The sequence below is a fragment of the Sphaerodactylus townsendi genome, linkage group LG05, assembly GCF_021028975.2.
Source record: "Sphaerodactylus townsendi isolate TG3544 linkage group LG05, MPM_Stown_v2.3, whole genome shotgun sequence".
NCBI classification, from domain to species: domain Eukaryota; kingdom Metazoa; phylum Chordata; class Lepidosauria; order Squamata; family Sphaerodactylidae; genus Sphaerodactylus; species Sphaerodactylus townsendi.
The window spans coordinates 44,234,258-44,259,343 of NC_059429.1; the positions used below are offsets into that span (position 1 = coordinate 44,234,258).

Sequence of the window (25,086 nt, forward strand, 5' to 3'; positions counted from 1 at the left end):
TGTTTGAATCTGCTGTTTCAGTGTTTCTGAAATCTTGACCATTACCTCTAGGGCCATGGTGGTGAACCTTTGGCACTCCAGATGTTATGGACTACAATTCCCATCAGCCCTTCCCAGCATGGCCAATTGGCCATGCTGGGAAGGGCTGATGAGAATTGTAGCCCATAACATCTGGAGTGCCAAAGGTTCGCCACCACTGCTCTAGGGCATCCTGTCCATCACCATTCCTTCTCTTCATATCTTTTTGGTGAGCCTTTGATGCCATTATTGTATTTCTACTCATTCTTTGCCTATATATTTTATATAATCTTTCCATATATTGTTCCATAAACTAAATATTACATGATATTCAAAAATATCTAAAACCTACAATTTTATCACCTGTTCCATACTCAGCAATTCAGTGAGTCATCCAAAATGTATAGAACAGAAATTTATTATTTGTCATAAATCAGATAATTCAGACAGTGCAACCAATTGACTATCAACGTAGAATTGTAGAATCATAAGAGTTGAAAGAGGCCACAAGAACCATCCCGTCCACCCATCTCCCTAAGTCTCTCTCTCTTAGTGAATGGATTACAGACCTTTTTCCATTTTGGTCACCTTCCTCTGGATATTCCCCACCTACTCAATATCACTCTTGAATTGTGGTGCTTAGAACTGGACATAATATTCCAGGTGACATCTGACCAATGCAGAATAGAGTGATAGTAATACTTCCCTTGATCTGGACAGTATACTCCTGTTGATTCACCCCCAGAATTGCATTGGCTTTCCTAGCTACTACTTCACACTGTTGCTCATGTTTACCTTGTGGTCTGCTAAAACTTCCAGATCCCATTCACATGTACCGATGTCAAATCAGGTATGACCCGTCTTATATCTGTGCATTTAATTGTTTCTGTCTAACAGCGCAATCTAGAACAGAGTTACTCCAGTCTAAGCCCATTGAAGTCTGCAGGCTTAGGCTGGAGGAATTGTTCTGTATTGCATTGCAAATGTAGTATCTTACATTTCTCTCTATTGAAATTCATTTTGTTAGTTTTGGCCTAATCTAATCTTTCAAGGTCATTTTGAATTCTGACTTTGTCCTCTGGGGTATTAGCTATCCTTCCTAAATGGGTGTCATCTGCAAATTTGATTACCGTAGTATGCCCTCTATTGTGTCATCCAGGTCAGTTATAAAAATATTGAATAGTTCTGAATAGAACTCTGTGGCACCCCACTAGTCACTTCCCTCCAGGATGAAGATGAGCTATTGGTGAACACCATTTGGGGTTTGTCAGTCAACCAGTTACAAATCCATCTAACATTAGCATTGTTTAGCCCACATTTTACTAGCTTTTTTGCAAGAATATCATGGGCGACTTTATGAAAGCCCTTACTGAAATCAAGGTATTCTACATCCACAGCATTCCCTTCATCTACCAACCTTGTCACTCTATCAAAAAAAGAGATAAGATTAGTCTGGCATGATTTGTTTTTGAGAATCTCATGTTGACTTTTAATGATCTCAGTATTCCCTTCTAAGTTCTTACTGACTGTTTAATGATCTGCTGTAGAATCTTTCCTAGTATTGATGTCAGGCTTACTGGACAGTAATTGTTTGGGTCCTCTTTTCCCCCCCTTTTTGACGAAGGGGACAACCTTAGCCTTCCTGCAGTTTGCCAGGACTTCTCCTGTTCTCCAGGAGTTCTCAAAGATTATAGCAAGTGATTCTGAGATTTCTTCTGCCAGTTCTCTTAATACCCTTGAATGTAGTTCATCTAACCCTGGCAACTTGAATTTATTTCCAAATCACTTGCTATAATCTTTGAGTCCTCATTTGCTTTCAAATTAGATCTAAACTTGTTTCATTCCTTGATTATCCTTTTTCTTTCTGTACCCAATAAACTGTGCCTAATTTTCTCTGTAGTGATTGTTTTCCAGTGATAGTGAGCAAAAAGGAGCGATACTTTGATGTACGTAATGTGATGACAAACAGATTGAACATTTTTCTTCCATGTGTATCTGTGTTATCTTGGTGCAAATATTTGATTCCCAAGTTACAAAATTAAGTGCTTAACATACATGATTCTACTGATGTTGATAAACAGAGCTACATGTGATTATCTTTCGCTGAAGTATCTTCGATGAAATACCACTGGACTACTGTTGTTTATCCATGTTTATAGCCTTCAGTTGGAGAACAAAATGTAGGAGATGGGCATCAAAATGTACGCTTGATAGAGAAATCCTATTTGTGCAGACTGATCTCAGTCTTGTAGTATAGACCAGCAGTAAACTTTTCCCAATTACAACCTTAAAGTAAGTTAATAAATGTGGAAATTACAAGGGTACTAAAACACTGAAGTGGGTTGAAAGAAGTTATGTTAGTATAAGACAAATGAAAGTTTTTTTTCCAGTTTCAACTCTGTACTGTCATTAATCAAATACTGAGAGTGAATAAATGTTCCATGTTAAATTTCAGTTATTCTCATTATTTTTTCATACAGCCTGTTTCCCTGTCAAGAGTATAAAAATATAGTTTTAAGGTAGATTTCTATACAGATGTTTATGTTTTGTTTATAGGTTTGTCTTTGTAGTGGATTTGGACTTGCAGCTTGAAGAAAATCAGCCTAAAGTAAGTAGTGAAAACTTCTAGAAATGTATGGTTCTCTTGGGCCAATAATTAATAACAATTAACAAAGTGAAATGTTGAGTATGATTTTAATTGTTCTTCTCTGTGATAGTCATTGAAAGGAGCACAAGTTATTATTTCTTTCATAAAAAATTAATAGAGAAATTGACCTGCACAATTGGAAAGTCAGAGTGTAAGAGACTGTAGTCAGAATGTGAGCATGGAAAGTGAGACTTCCAGTATTACTGTTGCCACTATTCAGAGTATCTCAGGTATGTAAGAGAAGAGAATAACAGCAGCAATTCCCTTAGGAGGTTCTGACAAAAGATACAAGAAGGGAATAAAGCTGGAGAGGTGGAGAAAATAGTGCAGAGTTAGAGCATGCATGGTGGTATGGGCTACACGTGTTAGAGTAAGATTGCTGTTTGCTGAATGGAAGGAGCCCTTATGTGGTGTCATGGGAAAGGAACAAGTAATATGTGGGCTTCTTCATCATAAAGCTGTGATAAATATTTGGTTGATGTTGCCATTTGTTTGGCAATAGTGGTTTCTTTAAAAAGTTCTTACAAGTTTATTTTATGACAGTAAAATGTTATATGCTTACTTTACGTTTAACTTTGTTTTATTCTATTGCAGTGGTGGCGAACCTATGGCACGGGTGCCAGAGGTGGCACTCAGAGCCCTCTCTGTGGGCATGCGCAAACAGAGTCGTCCCCACACCCCTACACACATCTAGGCTGGCCTGGGTCACTGGGCTCAATTATTAGCATTAAGACCTAGTTTTGGGGAAGCAGTGTAGGTAACCCTGTTAAATGCTGTTAAACCCCACTGATTTTCATGCAAAGAACTAAAGCGCGATCCTTTACCTGGGAGTAAGCTTGGTTGCTGGCAATGGGGCTGGCTTCTGAATAAACCCTCCTAGGTTGGAAGAGTTGCACGGTTGCCTCAAAGCAAAGCCACTGACTGCCACCAAGCTTACTCCTGAGTAACGCACGCCTCGGAGCCAACCATTTTTTCTAAACTAAAACCTCACTATTCATGTTAAATTGCGGTGTTGGCACTTTGCAATAAATAAGTGGGTTTTGGGTTGCAATTTGGGTACTCGGGCTCAAAAAGGTTCGCCATCACTGTTCTATTGGTTTTGCTCAAGGAACTTGTTACTAAACAAAATACTAACATTGCTGAACTAACTTATTTTCAGAAACAGATTTTTAAGAATTGGTGTATCTTTAATTGCAAAGTATTCTAACATAAGAATTGGGAAGTTGTACCTGTCCCAGTATTATCTTCAGTCAAGGGTCAGGCAGCTGCTTGCAATTAGGGCGTGGTGGTGATGATGATTGTTTGTACATGACCCTTTTTTGCTTAGAAACCTAAGAAAAGCTCTGCTGAGTGAACCTGAGGCTCTATCTAGTCTAGCATCTGGCTTCTAACAGTGACTTGCCAGATACCATGAGAAGTCTGCAAACAGGATATGAAGATGTCACTCCTTACTGTGTCATTCCTTATCTTCCAGTATTCAGAAGAATATGGCCTCTGAACAGGTCCATTTCACAGCAATTATAAATGACACAACTATCCTTCATGCATTTGCCTAATCCTTTAAAAGAATTGAGCTAGCGGTTATTACCACATTGTATGGCAGTAAATTCCATGACTTAGGGACAGTGTAAGGGGCACACACTGGAAGGGAGAATTGTCAAAAACTCCCCCTCCCCCTCCATCCTGTTATTAAAGGCTGATTATGCACAAGGTGTCTGCTGTGCAAAGGGGGCAAATGTTTGTCGCAGCAAGATTTCTTGTACAAACATATTTTCTCAAGCCCCACTTTCACTTTCCATTCTCTCCATGGCAGGCTGGACCACTTTTAGCACGATTGTAATTTGCTTCATTTCCAGAGCAGAACAAATTTGCCAGTGAACACAGCTTTGCCCCAGACATCTTCCCTCTGCTCACAGCCAGCCTACCTAGCTTCACCCTTCCCACTGCCTCGCACTGTACTCATGCCTTTCCTCATCTCCCCCCTTTCATGTTGCCAGCTCCTTCAAGTCAAAGAAAAGAAGCTCACTCATGGCTTAGCCAAAACACACCACCTCTGCAGTCTCATATTGATATAGCGAGATATTGCTATAATAACAACAGAGAGTACTTGGAAATAACCAGTCAAACTGTCCTCTGGTGGCAGCAGCAGAAGCAGCAAGAAGTGTGTGTGTGGAGGGGAGAAGGAGAAAATATCAACGCTATCACATGTCCCCTTCTTTAGCAGCATGTGGTGCAGAAAATTGCTTTGCTTATTTCGTTGTGTGTGGGGGTATTTTTTGGAAAGTAATATTGATATAAATGCAGTTTAAAGAGCTAAGCCAGCAATCTTGACTACCGGGTATAATGAGATGTGTGCCTTTAAAAATTAGTTGATGGGCAGAGTTCGGGCAACCAGGCCTGGGAAAAGCTCCAAGGCAAGGAATGAGGGCCTCCTCATGTGTAAACAGAGAAACCTGAGGAGACCCCACTATAAGTCCACTACACAGAGAAGAGCCCCAAGGTAAGCATTGCATGCATAATGGCCCAAAGATTTACTGTGAAATCCAAACCGCTATGTTAAGTAGTAGTTGCTTTTGTTGCTTTTGAATCTCCTGTCAATCAGTTTCATTGTATAACCCTGAGTTGTACTACTGTGTGGGGAACAGGGACTTTGAATTAATTCATAACTATATAAAAGGTAGTAAAGATTCTTAAGTGTAAGGATTTATTACTGGCAAGCAAAATAAAACATGCCATAGTATTCCCCATTACTATGTATAGGTGTGAAAGTTGGCAATGAAGAAAGCTGACGGAAAAAATAATTTATTTGAAATTTTGGTGTTGGGGGAGAGCTTTTAGGATACTGTAGACTGCCAAAAAGACAAATCAGTGGGGTTCTAGATCTACTCAAGCCTGAACTCTCCCTAGAAGCTAAAATGACTAAACTGTGGGTATCGTACTTTGATCATATTATGAGAAGACGAGTCACTGGAAAAGACAGTAATGCTAGGAAAAGCTGAAGGCAACAGAAAAAGAGGAAGACCCAACATGAGATGAATTCAATAAAGGAAGCCATGGCCCTCAGTTTGTAAGACCTTTGCTATGATAGGATGTTTTGGAGGTCATTAATTATAGGATCGCCATAAGTCAAAAGCAGCTCGATAGCGCTTAACACATACATATACATTTATGTTATGATACATCAAGCCTCCTTTATACTAGGTTCAGATCATTGCTCTGTCAAGATTCATATTGCTCAGTGTGACTGGCAGTGATACTGTGAAGTCTCCAGTACAGATCTTTTATATTACCTATTTATTACTGGATGCTTTTAACTGTAGCTGTCAGACATTTACCTGGAGATCTTCTACATGTTAAGCAGATGTTGTACCCCTGAGCCAGATTCTTTTTTTAAATTCTAAACCACAAAGATTTTCTTATAGAAAAAATGTTCCTGCCCTTGCATCACATTGGTGGCCCAATGCTAAGATACTCTTTTCTGAAAAAGTATTGGAAGTATACACAGTAGTCCAAGTATGGTTGCACCAAAGTTTTTAATGAAGGTACTATGATAATGGCAGTTCTATTGTAAGTCCTTTGTAATTCTCAACAATTTTAGTTGAATTTAGTGATCTGTTCTGGATTATCAAGATTTCTTCAGTATTTACGGCCAATCTTGATGCTGTTCGCAAACATGAAGATTGATCACCACCCTGGTGTGCTCTCACATTTATTGAATTTCATTTGGTGTATTTGTTTGTTTGATTTATTATACCGCCCACCCCCAAAGGGCTGTGCCCTTCACTTAGGTTGTAGAAATTCTTCATCCCCTGTCTGCTTTGAATTTCCTGAATAATTTGAGGTAAAAAACAATGATGTTGGCACCTTCTCTGCTCATTAGTGGCTGGTTATCCTTAGAAATAACAAATATTCAGAAAACAAGTTGACATTACTACTCTATTAAATATTCACTTCTAAAACTGAGTGTATTGTCTGTTGGCAGGTGATGTGGTTGCTGTTTTATGACCCTTATATAACAGAGCCTGCAAGAACATAATGCATGCATGCATGCATTCATTTTGTAGATAGCCAGTGCAGCAGAGGACAGTATCTAAAATTGTGTTGGGAAGCTGTGTCCATGATACCACTGCTGTGCCCACAGAGGGTTTGGGGTATTTTGGGTTCTTACTTTGTCTGGTAGCAAGGAAACAACTTACAATGTACCACTATGAGGTGACTTATCTTTTTTGGAGGTCCAGGTCTGTATATGGAACCTAGATGCACACAAGGTAGTGTTTTTTTTTTTTTTTTACAATGTAGGCATCTTCATTCTGGTTTGCTTTCTGACATATATCTGTACAGTAGCAGATATAGGTATCCAGAAATTTTGAGTTGTTTTTCCATGGCTGGTGTGAAGATGATGTCCATCTTTGGGATGGTGTTGAATGATTTGGTGCTTCCATCAGTAGTTGCAGATGCAAGCACTCTTTTCTTTAGGGATGTGGATAAGCAAGCAGCTCTGGAAGAGTGATTGGAAAAAGAAGACACAAAAGCAGATAAAATGTTCAGAAGAGGAAAGTGGTGATGTATAGACAAGAACTGGCAAGGTATTTACTTGTACAAAAGCAACTTATGTTAGAAGCTACAGTAAAAGTGTAACTACATATTATAATAATAGAATCATAGGTGGATTCTGCATGGGCCAAAAACAGCAGTGTGAAAACGGTGTGAAAGGGTTTAAAACAGTGTGAAAGGGTTTAAAACAGTGTAAAGGGGTTTACACCGTTTTCACACCGCTGTTTTTGGCCCATGCAGAACCTATCATAGAGTTGGAAGGGGCCATACAGGACTGACTTCAGGCGCCCTCCAGGACTGACTTCCTGCTCAATGCAGGATCAGCCTAACCATCCCTGACAAGTGTTTGCCCAGCTGTTGCTTGAAGACTGCCAGTGAGGGAGAGCTTACCACCTCCCTATAACTTTGTTCAATATTGTAATAATTAAAGTTTTACATTTGTAATTCCATACATTATCTAAAAACTAGTCAATTAAAAAACCAAACCTAACCTATTATTTTCTTTTCTTCATAGGAATGTGTAACTTTTACAACCTTGGCAAACTGTAAGAATTGTTTGTGTTGTAGCAGTTGTGAAATCAGCTTGGAATGCTGTTGAATGGCATGTCAGTTGCATTGTCTGAACAGCTGATTGTCTGAACAGCTGAACAAAATTACATTGTGTTTGCTACATGTTTACCTCATTGAGGTTCATGTGTTCAATAAAGTTTTGTGAGATAAGTGGTAAAAACACAGTGATTCTGGGGGTATCCATTGTCTCTGGTGGGGCTTGCATTGCTGCTAGTGGTATTGAAGTGAAAGTGCTATTGATATGAAATAGAATTGTATAGCACAGAAAATTAGACACATTAACTTAATTCTGTAGAAACTAAGTCCCTTGATTTCACAGTGGGCTTAGGTATACTATCCTATTAGTAAGATTTGCCTGCTTAACAGCTTAGATCAGTGATGGCGAACCTATGGCACTCAAGATGTACATGGACTACAATTCCCATCAGCCCCTGCCAGGGTCTGATGGGAATTGTAATCCATGAACATCTGGAGTGCCATAGGTTTGCCACCACGGGCTTAGATGTATAACTTGTTTACATTTCATAGCGGTGAACATGTGCTGGATAGTTCCTAGATAATCTTATAGTTTCTTTGACCTGGATTGCCCGGACTATCCTGGTCTTGTCAAATCTTGCAAGCGAAGCAGGGCCAGCCTTAGTTAGTTCTTGGATGGGAGACCACAAAGGAGGACCAGGGTTGCTAGAAAGACTGTGGCAAACCACCTGTGAATTTCTCCTGCCTCAAAAACCTTATGTGACTTGACACCAACCTCCCTAACCCCCAATGTATAATCCATTAATTTCAATCTAATCTATTTCAAAAACATATTTTTCTCTTCGCTTGTCTCAAATTAGTTTATCCTTTTAGATTTGAGCACTGATTGTGTTTCAGTTCTCAGCAAACTTACTGTTGGTAAGTTTGTACACAGAATAAGTCCTTAACATCTGTTCTCCTGGATGGTGTAGGCCACCTTGTTGGGGTTCCTCCTGCCCACTTTCGAAGAGGCAGGAAATCTCTCTCATGCACTTCCTACCGCCAGTTTGTGGCCATTTTAGCCCAGTATCTTTCCTGCCTAGTCAAGGAAGCAGGGTTTTTGCCAAGCTCTGTAGTTGTTGCTTCGTCTTGTCCTTTTTGTGTCGTTTTGGTGTGGATTCCTGTGTTTGTCGATGTTTGTTGTCCTTCTTCATCAGGGAATCGTCTGTCCGGCGATTCTGTCGCCTGCTATTGTGCTCCCCCTCTGTTCCCGCCAAAAGTTCATCGCCTCAGGAGAATGGCTATGGCGCCATTTTCTCCTGAGAGGGGTTTTTCTGCTCTGCTGCTGAAAACACCAGGGCATTGGCTAGAGCTTTGCGCTCCTTCCTGAACAGCCACAGGGCTGAGTGGGAGGCATTGTTGGCTCGCTCCCATACCGGTGGTCAGTCTGGCAAGTGGAGTGGGCCGTCTGGAGACAGATGGTGGCGCGCATCCTCGGTGGAGCCGAGCCTTAGGCACCATGCCCGCAAGGGAGAAGAGAGAGAAAACCACCCTCAGCAGCAGCGCGACAAAGAGTCACAGGCGCCTTCTTCTCCCCATCCCCTCTCCCCCCCGTCATTCTCCGCCAGCGGGCAATGCCGTTGAAGCGCCTGGAGGATCCTCGGAGGGTCCGTCTACCAGGCAAGAGGTGAGGCCTGGGGGCTCAGCAGAGGAGGTGGTTGCCCTGCCCTCTGAATGGGCTAATTTCTCCCATGAGAGTCTGGTGGCTCTCATGAATGCCTCCATCAGAAGGGAGGTGAGCAGGTACCGTTTGCCCCTACAGGATGGCCCCTCCTCCTCCACCAGAGTCAGATCCAGATCCCCTAGAAGGGCCTCCAGTTCCAGGCTGCTTCAGGACTCCCCTTACTCCATGGACAGGAGCAATCTTAGTGAAGGGGAGGTAGACCTGGACTCTGATCACTTCTCAGAGCCAGAGGGAGAGGTTCAGGAGCTCCTGAGCATTCCCAGTGACTGTTTAAAATTGAGGATATTGCTACCTTGATGGCCAAAACTATCTCAGCGCTAGATCTTAGGGATTTTGCGGAAGCGGAGGAGCCTGGGGCCAAGGCCTCTGCCTCCTCCAACAAACTCATTAAGGGTTGTCCTAAAGGGCTCCCATCCATTTTTCCTGTAGAGGGGGATGTACAAAAAATTTTCCCACTCCCAGAGTCATTCGAACGCAAGATCAAGAAGGAATGGATTGATCCTGCCTCTGGGAAAGGGTTCCCTTCAGCCTACAAGAAATTATATGTAGGGCCAGATCATTTAGCTAGCCTATTTAAAAAAAAACCCTCATTGACGGCCCCGTCTCAGCCCTCCACACTGGGGGGTTAGTGCACAGAGACGGACAGGGCAATTTGAAGGACCAATGGATAAAAAGTCTGATGTGCTCCTGCGCAGGGTCCACGAGGGCATAGCTATGCTCCATAGAATACTTGCCCCATCTGCCACCATAGCCAGAGCTACCATCGTCTGGTTAAAGAAGTTACTTTCCATCATCCCACCACAAGACAGGGGTATTAGGGAGGGAACTGAGTGAGTCCTCATGGCAGTGTCATTCCTAGCCAACGCTTCCCTGGATGCCCTCCTCACCTTAGCTCGTACCATGGCCACGGCATCGGTGATCAGGAGGGTAGTTTGGCTCAAACCTTGGCTAGCGGACATCCTGTCCAAGAATGTGGTGTCCAGGTTTGATTTTCAGGCCGGGATTTTCTTTGGTACAGAGTTAGAACGCATTCTAATGCAGACCAAGGATAACAGATAGGCTATGCCCAGTTTTGTGAGGTCTGATAAGCCACGTTACACCCCCAAACCTTCGTTCCGGAAGTTCTGATCATCCTTTCGCTCCAACTGGGAGGAAAATAGGACCAGCTGGAGCCAGAATAATTCCTTTCGGAAGAGGTCCGATTTTCGGAACCAGGGAAGACACACCAAGTCCTTCAAGCCAGATTCCAACAACAACAACAACAAGGCCTGACTGTCTTCCGGTCGGCGGGCGACTCCTGTCCTTTCACCATCGCTGGACAGGACCACATGTGGATTCCTGGATCCTAGAGATTGTTTCATGTGGTTACTCTCTAGAGTTTCGTCGCTTGCCAAAAGACAGATTTCTACCCTCACCGATCAGCTCCAAACCAGAGAAGAGGGACAGGCTGCTGTCTGCAGTAGATCACCTGTTGACTATCCACACCATCCAACCGGTACCAAGGGGCCAGATGGGCAGAGGGGGTTTACTCCCATTTCTTCACGGTTCCGAAGAAGAATGGGGATGTCAGGGCCATACTCAATCTCCCGCATGTCAACCTTTTTCTTCGATGGTTCCGTTTTCGTATGGAGACGCTTCGGTCCACTGTAGCAGCCGTCCAGCAGGGGGATTTCCTCACGCCTCTAGACCTGGCTGAGGCCTATTTGCATATTCCGATCCATCCAGCCCATTACCGGTACCTCCGATTCACGATAGGAGCCCATCACTACCAATATGTGGCTCTCCCGTTCGGGCTGGCCACGGCTCTGCAGGTGTTTACCAAAGTACTGGTGGCACCGATAGCACTCCTGCGACAGCAGGGGGTACATCTCCACCCCTACTTGGACGACATCCTGATCCACTCCAGGTCTTGTTGTCAGGCGGTGCAGGATGTCTCTCGGGTACAGAGCCTTCTGTCCTCTTACAGGTTTGTCATCAATCAGGAAAAGAGTACCCTCCTTCCCTCAAAGAGGATGGAACATCTGGGGACCCTGATTGACACATCCGTCTGTGCACAGCCACAAGGTGCAGAAGATACAGACGGCTGCTCTACAGGTACTGTCTTCCAAATCATCCACACTGCTCCAGTTAGCCAGCCTTCTCTGCCTTGTCCTCTCCACCATGGACTTAATTCAGTGGGGGAGGATGCATGCAAGGCCTCTGCAGGCTTTTCTGCGCCCCTTCGCCAAACATATTTCGCTCAAAAGGGATCAACAGTTGTCCCTTTCTCCGTCAGTGCACATGAGTCTCAACTGGTGGACTCACCGGAACAATCTCTCCAAGGGGAAGGTCTTTGCACCCCACCGACAGATGCACATATATACGGATGCCAACCTCGAGGGTTGGGGGGCCAGGCTCAACGCCCAGGTGGCCCAGGGTTCGTGGTCCATCTCTCAGGCTCAGGCCCCCATCAATGTTCTGGAGGTTAAGGCTATCTTTCTGGCACTTCGAGGTTTCAGACAGTGGATTCAGAGCTCCCATGTGGTCATCCACACCGACAACACTTCGGCCAAGTGTTATCTCAATCATCAAGGGGGGAGCAGGTCCTCCAGTCTGCACAAGGAAGCCTTCAAGATCCTCCTATGGGCGGAGGGCAACTTAGCATCCCTCAGGGCCGAACATGTCAGGGGCTGCCTCAACACAGAGGCGAATTGGCTAAGCCGCACCAGATTGTCCAACTCAGAATAGCGGCTGAACCTGGTAGTCTTCAAATTCCTGATCTCCAGACTGGGTCAGCCGGTCATAGACCTGTTTGCGACCCACGAGAATGCACAGCTTCAGACCTTCATCTCCAGGTTCCATCATCCCCAGGCATGGACCACCGATGCGCTTTCAGTTCCTTGGCCACCAGGTCTACTGTTCGCGTTCCTACCACTGTCTGTCCTGCCAAGACTTCTACAGCGAGTCCAGCAGCAGCGCAGAGAGATGATTCTGGTGGCCCCCTGTTGGCTGAGGAGACCCTGGTTCTCGGTGATCCAAGAGATGTCCATAGACCCACCTCTTCAGCGTCCCGTCCGGCTAGATCTGCTGTCGCAAGGTCCGATCTGTCATCAGGATCCCGGGTGGCTCAATCTGACCGCCTGGCGCTTGAGAGGCGAAGGCTAAGACGAAGAGGTTACTCAAACAAGGTTGTAGACACTATGCTGGCAGCTCGAAGGAAGTCTACCATCAACATCTATAACTCCTCGTGGAAGGCGTTTGTTAGATGGAGCAGGCGGAAGCACCCCCAGCCAATGTCCTGGACTTCCTGCAGGAAGGTTTCAGCTTGGGTCTCAGGGCTTCCACACTTCATCCCCAATTAGCGGCTCTGGCTACCATCCTGCCCGAGTTCGAGGGGACGCCAGTCACCAGGCACCCAGACGTTTTGAAGTTCTTGAAGGGAGTGAAACAGCTTCAGCCTGCTGTGGTCCATCGGTTCCCCTCATGGAGGCTCCATGTAGTTAGTGGCCATTACATCGGCCAGAAGGGTTTCAGAGATTAGGGCTATGTCCAGCAACCCTAACTTCTGCCTGTTCTTCCCTGATCGGGTGGTTCTAAAACTGGACCCCTCATTTAGACCCAAGGTAGCATCCGACTTCCATTTAAAGCAGGATATTGTCTTGCCTAACTTTTGTTTTAAGCCCACGCATCCCAGGGAGCGATTGTGGCATAATCTAGATGTAAGGCGTTCCCTTAAGGCCTTCCTTATCCGCACTGAGCAGATTAGAAAATCCGAAGCCATGTTCATCAACCTGGCACAGCCCCGTTTAGGGGAGCCCATGTCGGCTGCAGCCATCAGCTCTAATCTCAAGGCTTGCATTGCAGAGGCCCATAGGGCAAATAACCTTCCAGTCCCTGGGGGGCTCACCGCTCATTCAAGCAGGAGTGCGGCGACCAACGCTGCGCTAGTTAAGCATGTGTCGCTGGAGGAGATCTGTAGGGCTGCCACCTGGGCCTCCCCCTCGTCCTTTGTCCGGCACTATAGATTAAACTTTGAAGCTGCCATCCAGGCCTCCTTCGGGAGGAGAATCCTGGAGCACGTCATTGGAGATAAACAGAACCCACCCTCTGAGGGCACTGCTTGGGGAATCCCAACAAGATGGCCTACAGCCCTACACCATCCAGGAGAACGACCCATTGGATACTCACTGTGAAGGGGTCTTCTCCTGGGTGGTCGTAGGCCATCTTGGCCCTCCCTGGTCTGTTCCTTTTCTAATGCTGTGCTCCCTTTTTGTTAGTACTCACAGAGCTCCTTACATGGTACATTATTGTTTATTTGTCTCGGGCCCTTCCTCAGGTGCTGTTGTGTTATTGTGCTTGCATTGTTTCATTGTTATTGTTCTTTGTTGTAATGTTATTACTGTTGTAAGCATACTCGGCACAGCAAGATATTGAGCTAAAATGGCCGCAAACTGGCGGCAGGAAGTGCCCGATAGAGATTTCCTGCCTCTTCGACAATGGGTAGGATGAACCCCAACAAGATGGCCTACGACCACCCAGGAGAAGACCCCTTCACGGTGAGTATCCAATGGGTCGATTTATTCTTGACTATGGAAAACCTGACCATTTAGCTGCTTATGATTTATTGGAATATGTCCTGAATACCACCTGGTCTTTGTTGTCAAAATCTTATAGTGAAATAAGAGAGGATAGATGTATCTTGACTAAGTTGTTGCAACACCAGTCTGTGCATTGAAAGGGGAAAAATCAATAAAGGAGGAGGATGCCACATGTGCTGGAATCTGAGATGAGTGTTTCTCAATATGATAGGTTAGGATAGCTTAATGCTGTTTTCTCTTTTCACAGTAATCTTGTATGTGTTTGCTTATAAGCAATGAGTTCCTTTGTACCTATTTTTATTGCTTGATGATCTATATGTGAAACAAATACCATAGGCCAGGCTCCATGGTACATAATTATCCCAAAATGTGATGTGTATTCCATTAAATCAGAGCAGAAGACACTCAGAAGTAGACTTTCCCTATGACTCTGAAAGTGTGGGACTTGTGGGCAAAAAGCCATATGGCTGAAAGGATTGAAGTGAGACAGTGATTTAAATGTCTTGTTTCCTTCTTGCATAAATTTGTTCTTCAATACTTACCTTAGGAGCAGCAGTGGCGTAGGAGGTTAAGAGCTCATGTATCTAATCTGGAGGAACCAGGTTTGATTCCCAGCTCCGCCGCTCGAGCAGTGGAGGCTTATCTGGGGAATTCAGATTAGCCTGTGCACTCCCACACATGCCAGCTGGATGACCTTGGGCTAGTCACAGCTTCTCAGAGCTCTCTCAGCCCCACCCACCTCACAGGGTGTTTGTTGTGAGGGGGGAAGGGCAAGGAGATTGTAAGCCCCTTTGAGTCTCCTACAGGAGAGAAAGGGGGGATATAAATCCAAACTCCTCTTCCTCCTCTTCCTCCTCCTCCTCCTCTTCTTCTTCTTCTGCTGCTGCTGGGTGGGGGGTGATTTCACTTGATTTTGCAGCTTACACTAGCCTCCCAAGCTGTGTGCCATTTTGTTTGTGAAGCATGGGGGGGGGCGGGGGTTGGTTCCAGGAGATGCTGGGAAAGGGGAGAAAAGTAAGGATTAATTTGTATTTTATAGTATCAAGCCCAGGCTTGGTTTTCCAAGTGTGTATGAGTTATCTTTAATTGTATGCACACAACACAAGGCTGTTTTTAATGGGAGTTTTTCCAAATAAGTATTGTCATCCTGATCCTAGTAAACTATGTCTGTTAAACATATGTTTTGGTTTAGAACGAACATTGGTTTAGAACAGGGGTAGGGAACCTGCGGCTCTCCAGATGTTCAGGAACTACAATTCCCATCAGCCTCTGTCAGCATGGCCAATTGGCCATGCTGGTAGGGGCTGATGGAAATTGTAGTTCCTGAACATCTGGAGAGCCGCAGGTTCCCTACCCCTGGTTTAGAACTAACTAAATGAACTAACATTGAATCAACTAAAAAAACACCAGGGCTGTGTTCATATGATATCTGTGCTTTGAGAGCCATCGTGGTGTTGTAGTTAAGAGTGGGTGGACTCTAATCTGTTGAACCAGGTTTGTTTCCTACACATGAAGCCTGCTGGGTGACCTTGGGCTAGTCATAGTTCTTTGAGAACTCTCTCAGCCCCACCTGCCTCACAAGGTGTCTTGTGGAGAGGGAAAGGGAAGGAGATTGTAAGCCGCTTTGAGACTCCTTACAGGAGAGAAAAGCAGGGTATAAATCCAAACTCTTTTAAAATCGTGGCATCTAGAAATCAGTTCCAAAATCCTTAGTGCTGTCAGTTTTATTGTATTAAACTAATTACATAATATAAATTGTCTGCTTATTTCATTTTACATTTTTAGAGTATGCCCTATGGAAAATGTTCAAGTAGTGTTATGTTTTGATTTGTGCTTATCAGATGCTAGCGCTGAACTCTATTTTGTATGTTTTTTTTCAATTTATAATAAAAATAGATGTTTGAGCAGTATCTGTGTATGTGTCTTTAAGTTATTGAAATTTATACTAAAATGGATATCTCAGCAATAGTAAGTGAAACAAAAATTGAGTATGTAATAAGCAAAAACTTGTTAACAGCTTTAATGAGTGTTGAATTTCAGCTAGCGGAAACTGCTGGCTACTTGCCACTGAAAAATATATTCATTTTAAAGATAATCATGTGACAAAGGTGCATACTAAATTCCTAGTTCACAAAACAAATTTTCCAGTTCCTGACATTTCTCTTCTCTAAATGGAAAACTCTATAGTGTTAATTTAGCTTTGGGCATTTTTACCTTTTTACAAATAGATTGGTTTTGTTAATAGAATATGCATAATGCATGCTACTTAAGTTCAGGAAGTAGTACCTTCCTTTTACAGTTCATCTTTAAAGGTTCTGGTTTGTTGGAATTTTATAGCACTTGTACAAGCTTCTAAAAGTTCTTAATGTTTTATTGTTTAGGCTGTAGGATCAAGTTAATCTTCCAATATACATAATCTAGCCATTAAAAGTATATAATTTTAACTTTGGTGAATTTGATTAAATTTTATGCTCAAGGGTGAAAAATTTTGATAGATACCTAGGGATTCTTAAGTCAACTACAGTTTCCATGCTCAAGTACTTCTGAAAATAAATATTATTGTTTTCAAAAATGTTATGGCATTTTAAACATTTAATTTGGAATTCTACTTTGTGTTGAATGCTCCATATATATAACTTTACATAGTGCTTTCCTGTACATTCCCACATTTGCAATAGAAAACTGAAATATTCCAAAGTAGTTAAAGACCTTTTATGGCAATTCTGTTTAGGAAGGTCTACTTATGCAAATACTGCAAGCAATATGCAGCCATCATATTGGGACATTTTGATTATTTCCATCCTGATACTTTCATCTGGGTTAATGCGTATAAATTCTCTGTTATAATTCCAGCAGCTATCTGTTTTCAGTAAGGACTTTGAATGGTGTATTTGGTCTCCCCCCCCCCCCCATGATGCAATATATTTCATGTGATTTTAGTTTACCATGTGTAACTTAAATTTGAAATTGCGTGTAGATCTCTTTGACTTGCTAAAATATCTGATTCTTTTATATTCCTGTTTTTGTTCTATGATGTTGTAGTGTTTTTGTATGAAAATCAATGCTGGAAGTGCATAATTTTCTGTTTTTTTTTCAGTTACTAAACAATATATCTGGCACTGGTTTTGTTACCCATACCGTTTGGTAGTTCCTGTGGTATCTGTGTGTGTTACCTTTTAAAACATAGGGCTGGGTTTCATGAGTGAAAGGGTGTCTCCTACTCATGCCTGAACCTAATGCTAGACAGAAAATTGAATCTAAATCCAAAGATATGCCTCTGTGCAAGAAGAAGCAAGAGAAGTGCTTGTCTATGTATGATAGTGCTGCTGAAACACTTCTGCTAGTGCTTGTGGACGTATTTTCAGAACAGTGCTAGCAACTATACTTCTGCTCATGGTTCTTTAAATCTAACCTTTTTTCTAATTGAAGTTGACAAACCCTTAAATGTAACTGTGCTAGTGGGCACTAGCATAACATTTAATTTGGTTTTGTGGTTAAATGAACTAGCATTTGTATGAGGATGCTGTTATAATTTGTCTAACCATCTTACATGGAAAAGGTTGCCATTATGAAATAGGTATTCAGTGTATATTAACCTACTTGTAATAAATACAATTAATAATGTACATAAAAGAATAAAGTTTCAAAGAATTCTTAATGAATGGAAAGTGGGCAGCATAGCTATGACAAGCAGGTTGAATCTAATCTGAATTACTGAGTGGAGTGACCTAGGAAGTTTGCTCAGAAGTGATTACAGAATAATTATGTTAATATGCAATTATCACCTCATTTCTTCTGTAGTAACCTCAAGATGTAGTGTAGTAAGGGTGTTATAGCAAGTGCTGATAGTTTGCAAAAATACTGATGTTTGAGATTTCCGAGACAATAAGACTAGCCTGAGGCGTTTAAGTGATGATCTGTCATCTTGAAGATAGATCTGACCTTTGTGCTTCATTTCTTAAAGCTTACATTATATGACTACAGGCAGCTATGACTACAGAACTCATTAAGATTTGTCCAGAAAATGAAATGTTTATGCAAAAGATAAAAAGGAGCTCTTTAAAACGTGCTTGTTTCTTACTTTCTGAAAGAAGTGTTGGGGATTTGCTTGGGGTTTGCTTGGGGCAGACGTGTTAAGTTTTAGTGTAGTAATTTGTGATACAGAATTCTACCTAGTGATTTTATGAAATTATAGTTGATTGAACGGTTGGGTGTACAAACCCTTGTGGAAAATATACCATGGAAAGATAAAATTCAAATTAATGTGGTGTAGTCGTTCTGGAGTAGAGCTATGGGTGCCTAGGTTCAAGTGTCCAGTTGACTGCAAAGTCACTGAATGACCTTGGGCGTCAGGTGAGAGTAATATTGTAAACTCCTTCGGGTCCCCGTTATGGAGAAAGGTGGGGTATGAATGAAGGAAGCAAATGCTGGGCAAGGGTTTACTCTGTCACATGAGCTCCTTGAAGAAATGGATGTTGTTGTTGGAGGTATCTTAAAGAAGTGCTGTGTTAAATCTTAAAAACCAAAGTGTACATACGTTTTTATGCTTATCATTTTGTTACTAGCCTTTGAGTTGACTTGTACATACTTTGTAGTTCTATCCATGCGTTAGCATTATTGTTCAAATAGCATCTCATTTATTGTTTTCTTAATCATTACAGCATTCCTACACATTCCTATTGTTCTTAATCATTACAGCATTCCTACACAATTCCTACCATTTAGCATTTTAAAATGTTAATTCCTAAAATTTTAACAGATCATGGGATACAAGTCTAAACTGAAAAATCAATCAGTTTCAAATGTACTAAATATTTTAGGGTTTCACAGCTGAAATAAGACAACTAATGCAGATTCTAGCAGTATAATCCATAATTTGCACACATTTAAAAATACAGTGTATAACCTAGTTAAACATAAAATGAAAATTACCAAACCTTGAATCCAAGTGCATTGGTGAGAGCATGATGTCATAATTAGTTGTTCTGATCTCATAGTTAGGACATCAGTGTTCCATAACCTTTATGCTGCATTACTGCGCAGTCAGAAATGCAGACATTGTCCCTGAAAAAGGCTGTGTTTCTCCAAAGTACTCCTTCGCTATTTAAACAGCACAGCCCAAGCCTGTCCTTTAGTAACCCCTTTGATATGTAGATTGTGGTGCATTCTGGGGTGAACCTTCTGATTTGTGTAGATTATAGGAACTGGATGTGTTACATGAGTGCATCTAATCCCTGAGATAAGTGATATACATATTTACTCTTGAAGTAGATTGAGTAGAACAACAAACAGACAAAATCAATTTACCTTTAGTCTCTTAACTGCCGTCTTTTGATTTGCTTGATTCTCATCAACATCCAGGACTTATTTCATTTAAATTAAAAATCTAAGTTAGTTGAACAGGCTTCATTGCATGAAAATGATATTTTATCTGATGTAGAGAAAATTGTTATGTTGCATAAGTATCCAAAACTAATATTGTCTGTAGTATTTATGCACTTGAAATTCCTGGTATGTGGAAGCAACATAGCTTGGCATCTTTATGCAGATTTGTGGAAGGTTCTCTTGGAGCCATTCTGATAATGAGAATTGCCATCTCCAAACAAATACGATATTCTTAGTTTACCACCCTGCTGTTCAGAGGGTACCAACAAAGTTGCTTTAAATGGGAAGCGTCTGTTCTTCCTCTGAACCCCTAATACCAGAACAGATGGATGGAACATGGAACATGAAAGGTTTTATCTCAGAGGTGGCAACAGTGAAGCCACTCATTAACACTGAATTTACCACTTCGTTAGCAACGTTGCTTCCTGTTGAGAAAAGCTAATACAGACTTTCAAATTGACTGAGCATACATTTGTCTACTTCTGTGAGCATAATTTGCTGGAGAAAATACAAATCTTTCCAAGATCATAAATATCCTTAAAAATTAAAACTTCATTTCAGTTGTTCATAGGTAATAAATGCAGTGAGCAGCCTTGGACTTTGCATTTCATTTAGCTAACCTTTATGTAGTCTTGCTTAATAGCTTTTGTACTGCCTATTTTTTAACCCCCGTGAATGTACTGATGTAGCTCCTACTGGGTGCTGCATTATCGCCATTTTAGGGTGATAAAGTTGAATATAATTAATTCCGAATCTATTTTTTATCTTTGTAAATCTGTTAATATCAGAAATGAAAAGTTGTTAAAAGCAGGTAAGTCTTGTTTAATTAAGAGCTTAACGGAGGCCAGAACATACATCACTTTCAACAATGGAAGATATTGCATCCATAAATATTTATGACTTTATTTTCAGCCTTACATCAGCATGGAAACCTCACTATCCAATTTGTAAAATAGTTGCAAGTGACGATCTGACTTTTTAATCTCATCTGTACACATTTCTGTACTTGGAAAATGAGTTAAGATTTCTTTCCTGACTATTGATAATTTGTGAGATGTTTGCCTTATTAGCCTTAAAATACTCTTTTATATAAAGGCTGTATAATTTGATTTCTCCTTGAAGAAATTGATTAGGAGGAAGACAGTTTATTGAATATATCCAATATCTATTTCAGACTTAAAATATAATAAGAAAATTGCACTTAGGTTTCTTGGCAGCTTTTCTCTAGTGCTATCTAAGAATTTAGTCAGGGTGTGCTGTGTAGTCTTCATTAATTTAGCCAGGATAACTAAGATTATCATTCTCAACAGCATTATGCTGTAGTTCCATTGAAGTCAGTGGGCTCAGAAGGTGTGACTGATTAGGGTGGTGCTATCAGTTACTTCAGGTATTCCCAGACAATTGAGCATGTCTAAGTAGGTTGGGGAAGGGTTCTCAGAATTCCAGATATGAATGTCCTATACTAGTTTGCCTTGGAAAGTATATTTGGTGTCAAAATATTTATCATGTGTCATTTTATTCTATTTTACAAATGTAAACCCAAAGCCCTTTGGGGTATTTGGAGATAGGCAGGCAGTTTATATTTAGGTCATAGTGTCAAGTTGTTTTACATTATCCAGTTGTTGCTAAACTTTGGCTCTGTATGAGAGTGCATTTTTTTATGTCTCCCCTCCTCCTACTGCCCAAAATGCAGGAGGTCCACAGGAGCAGTGTGATGGATGAGTTGGAGGGCTGCTGCAGGACTGTCTGAGTGTGTATGTGATGCCATCCTTGCATATCTCCCACATGCAAATATGGCTGCATCTTAAGTTGTATGGTGATGGCACCCCAGTGGTGGAGTTGTGGCTGACATACCTAGCATATACATCAAAGAAATTTGAGTTATAAAGAAGACCTTAATATTGATATGTAAAGCATAATATATTGTAGATTTCATGAAGTGTGTAGGGTAGGGAAGCAAATATTCTAATAGGGTTTTCTTCACTTACAGTATTTAGCATGGTGTCAGTAATGTGAACCATCAGCAGTAGGAGCTCTGGTAGTAGATCTTCCATTCCTGCTCCTTACCTCTGAGCCCCTCTCTAGTTTCTCGTGACCCTAGAAAGGTGATGTTTCTAAGATTTATGGACAGAAGGAGGGTGAAGCTGATAAAATTGCCCAGTTCCTCATTGCTTCCTCTTTGGTAATACTCCCTACCTTTTTACTTTTTAAGAAGTAATATAGATCAGTGAATTCTGAAATATGACAGTTTTGCTGAAGTTGCCTGCCTTCATTGACTAATGTAAAGAGTAAAGGTTGTAGAATTAAAGATCCTCCTAGATTTGAAAATGGTTTTTACCTAATCTAAATTTAAATCTAATTTTTCTCAATGTAAATCCAAAAACTTCCTCACTCATTTTCATAGTACAAATTGTAATAAGGTTTTCTTTGTTTTTATTTTAGCATAAATGAACTTAATGGGCAGACCAGCAGTATGGATGATACGGAGATAAATACTGAGATTATTGGTGCTAAAAGAGGAGGACCGCTAGATGACAACAGTTTCGTCTCTGGAAAAAAGAGTGGCATTCCCAAATCGCAAGAGACTGAAACATCATTTCAGAAAAATACTTTGTCTGAAGAGCTATCAAAGGACAAGTCTGAAAAAGCCTTAAGTGGAGGCCAGACATCTTCATTTATACAGACTGGTGCTCCTACTGTTTCTAGTGAAAACATTCTCCTGCCTTCAGAAACTGCTGTTAATGGACCAGTTTTACACTCCACTTTATCTAAAACTTCCATGATGAATAAAGGCAGCATTTCCTTAACCACTGCACAGAGTGCAGTCCACCAAGCAGACTCTTGCTCATCTACAGCAGTGGTACATGATCTCCATCTTCCTGCAAAGACTTCATCCCAAAATTCAAGTCAAAACCAAGTTTTGTTTTTGTTACCTGAAACAGCACATTCTAAGAACCTGACACATTCCACAAAAAATCTACCTCCCTCTGCTTCAGTTGTTTGTGATACACAGTCATCTATAGAAAAAAGCATAAAATCAGACAGCACTTTAGTAAGCCAAGTAGATGCATGTGAGGATAGCAAAAGTTCACTAGGAAAAGATGACAGTAACAAATCATTAACAGGCACTTCCTCAGGTACAGGTGACTTCAGAACAGAAAGTGATACAAACTGGGATCCACAAAAAGAGTTTATAGAATTTCTTATGACAAATGAAGACACTGTAGAGAAGTCACCAGTTCAGCCTAAAGTGGTTGTACAGAAAAGGAGAAAAAGAAAAATGGATGTTAGCAAAATAACACGTTATACTGAAGACTGTTTTAATAAATCAGATTATATTCCTGATAACTCAGAGTCATTAGATGTTGATTTTTTGGAGCAAGGTGAGAATCTTCAAATAGTAGAAACTGAGAGATTTTCATTAGCAAAAGTGAAGCCTGAATCAACAGATGAGGAATTGGAAGTTGTGGATGCCATCCAACAGTTGATCTATAATCCTAGTGATAATTGTGCAGGTGATACTTCTCCTGTTCACAGTGGCACTTTTCTTTCTAATACTCTGTTAAACAAATGTGAACAAGATGAATTAGAATCACCATCCAACTTCAGTACTGATGAGCCATCATTTTATCCCTGTACCAAGTGCAATGTGAATTTTAGGGAAAAGAAGCACCTGCACAGGCACATGATGTATCACTTGGATGGCAATAGTCACTTTCGTCATTTAAATGTTCCAAGGCCTTATGCATGTAGGGAATGTGGCCGGACATTTAGAGACCGCAATTCCCTTCTTAAACATATGATAATTCACCAGGAAAGAAGACAAAAACTGATGGAGGAAATTCGTGAATTGAAAGAGCTCCAAGATGAGGGTAGGAGTGCACGCTTACAGTGTCCACAGTGTGTATTTGGTACCAATTGTCCCAAAACATTTGTGCAACATGCTAAAACTCACGAGAAAGATAAAAGGTACTACTGCTGTGAGGAGTGTAATTTCATGGCAGTGACAGAGAGTGAACTTGAATGCCATCGAGGAATTTCTCATGGGGCAGTGGTGAAATGTTCAATGATCACTACAGATTTATCTCAGAGTAAGTTACAGAAAAAAACATTAGTGAAAGATTCCTACATGGAATCATCAAAGAAATCTGATGACTATTTGTGCAAACTGTGTCCATTTGCTACATCAGCCAGAAGCATTTTAAAGAAACACATGGAATACTTGCATCCTGCATCATGCATAGATCCTTTTGGTAACCCTCTTAGATTAGAAAAGCGAAAAAGTCACATTATAGAACAGCCTATAGATTTTGGTAGCAGGACTAAACATATGATCAAACAATCATCTGCCTTTCCAAAGAACTCTGTTTTGAAACAGGCTATAAAGAGACCATTTGGTTCTTCATTCCAGTCAAGTAACTTTGCAAAACTTCACAAGAGACCCTCCAGGATACAGAAGGCTCGGAAAACCGTTGCACAGTCAGCTGTAAGTGTGTACAATCAAAGTTCTACAGACAAGCCTATTTTTAGTAAAAATAGCATTGGCCAAAAGCTTAGATATTTACATCATGTAGGAAAGCAAAAGGCTAGTGTCAAAGCTAGCAGTAATTATTTATATAAGTACAAACATGAAAGCCATAGGATTAAAAAGTCTAGCAGCCCTTATCTTTTACACTTAAAAAAGGAAGCTGCAAGATCTGTCAGATCTTTACCTTCAAATAATACTCATAATAGATTTATTATGGATTCACTTAACTGTGATGAAAAAAGAACAGGAGTCTATGCAGATAGACATGTAACTGTAAAAAGATTGGTTAAAAGACCCAAAAGGGAAGGCTCTGTAACAGGAGATGATTTGGACAGTTATCCAGACTTTCTACATAAAATGACTGTTGTTGTTTTGCAGAAACTTGCTGGGAAAAAAGACAGCTATGAAATGGAGGATGAAAGTTCATGGGATAATGTTGAACTGTGTGATTACACTACACGGTCTGTGGAGGATGACTCTTACAGTGATATTAATCAGGAACATGTAAACCTGTTCCCTTTATTTAAAGGTAAAATTGAAGAAGAAGCTGGCGGTAAATCTTCTCTTAGATATGAGCAAAATGATGGATTTTATTTTGAGTATTATGAAGATGGAGAAGGTAGCAATTACCTGCATGACTTTCAAGATCATCATAATTTAGAAAGCATAGGCACAACATTGCCAAAGCATAACTCGGTTTTCCATTGGACTGACTTATCACTTGAGAAAAAAACCTGTCCATATTGTCCAGCAACTTTTGAAACTGGTGTTGGATTGTCTAATCATGTGCGTGGGCATCTTCACAGAGCTGGGTTAAGCTACGAGGCTCGCCATGTTGTATCACCTGAGCAAATAGCAACAAGTGACAAGATGCAGCATTTCAAAAGAACTGTGACAGGAACCCCAGTTAAACGAGTTAGAAAAGGTAAGAGTCTTTTTTTTAGTAAGGGTGTTCTGAGTGAAGGAGATATAAATGTGTTTAACATAGAACTAGTTTTCCTCTCTCCAGTAATACCTTTGTTGTTTATGCTCTTGGCTGAAAGTCTGGCATGAATAGGTTGAACTGATTGTTTGCTAGGGTCCAATAAATTGATAAATCAATATATTT

The 25,086-nt window shown here is 41.2% G+C and overlaps 2 protein-coding genes across 7 annotated transcripts in view; both read left to right on the plus strand.

Annotated features, from left to right (window-relative positions):
• The window catches only part of HFM1 (helicase for meiosis 1), a 156,253-nt gene extending 152,090 nt beyond the window's left edge, over nucleotides 1-4,163 (plus strand). Inside the window, exons 36-37 of the mRNA XM_048497840.1 lie at nucleotides 2,575-2,626; nucleotides 4,140-4,163. Of these exons, the coding sequence (XP_048353797.1) occupies nucleotides 2,575-2,626; nucleotides 4,140-4,163 (76 nt within the window). The remainder of the gene's footprint in view (nucleotides 1-2,574; nucleotides 2,627-4,139) is intronic.
• Nucleotides 1-25,086, plus strand: part of ZNF644 (zinc finger protein 644) — a 60,823-nt gene that overhangs the window by 13,182 nt on the left and 22,555 nt on the right. For 3 of the 6 annotated variants that reach the window (XM_048496097.1, XM_048496101.1, XM_048496098.1), the window contains exons 3-4: nucleotides 2,575-2,626; nucleotides 21,893-24,903. In XM_048496097.1, the coding sequence (XP_048352054.1) occupies nucleotides 21,924-24,903 (2,980 nt within the window). In that variant the 5' untranslated portion in view covers nucleotides 2,575-2,626; nucleotides 21,893-21,923. The remainder of the gene's footprint in view (nucleotides 1-2,574; nucleotides 2,627-21,892; nucleotides 24,904-25,086) is intronic. The other 3 variants (XM_048496099.1, XM_048496100.1, XM_048496102.1) reach the window with 2 other exon arrangements.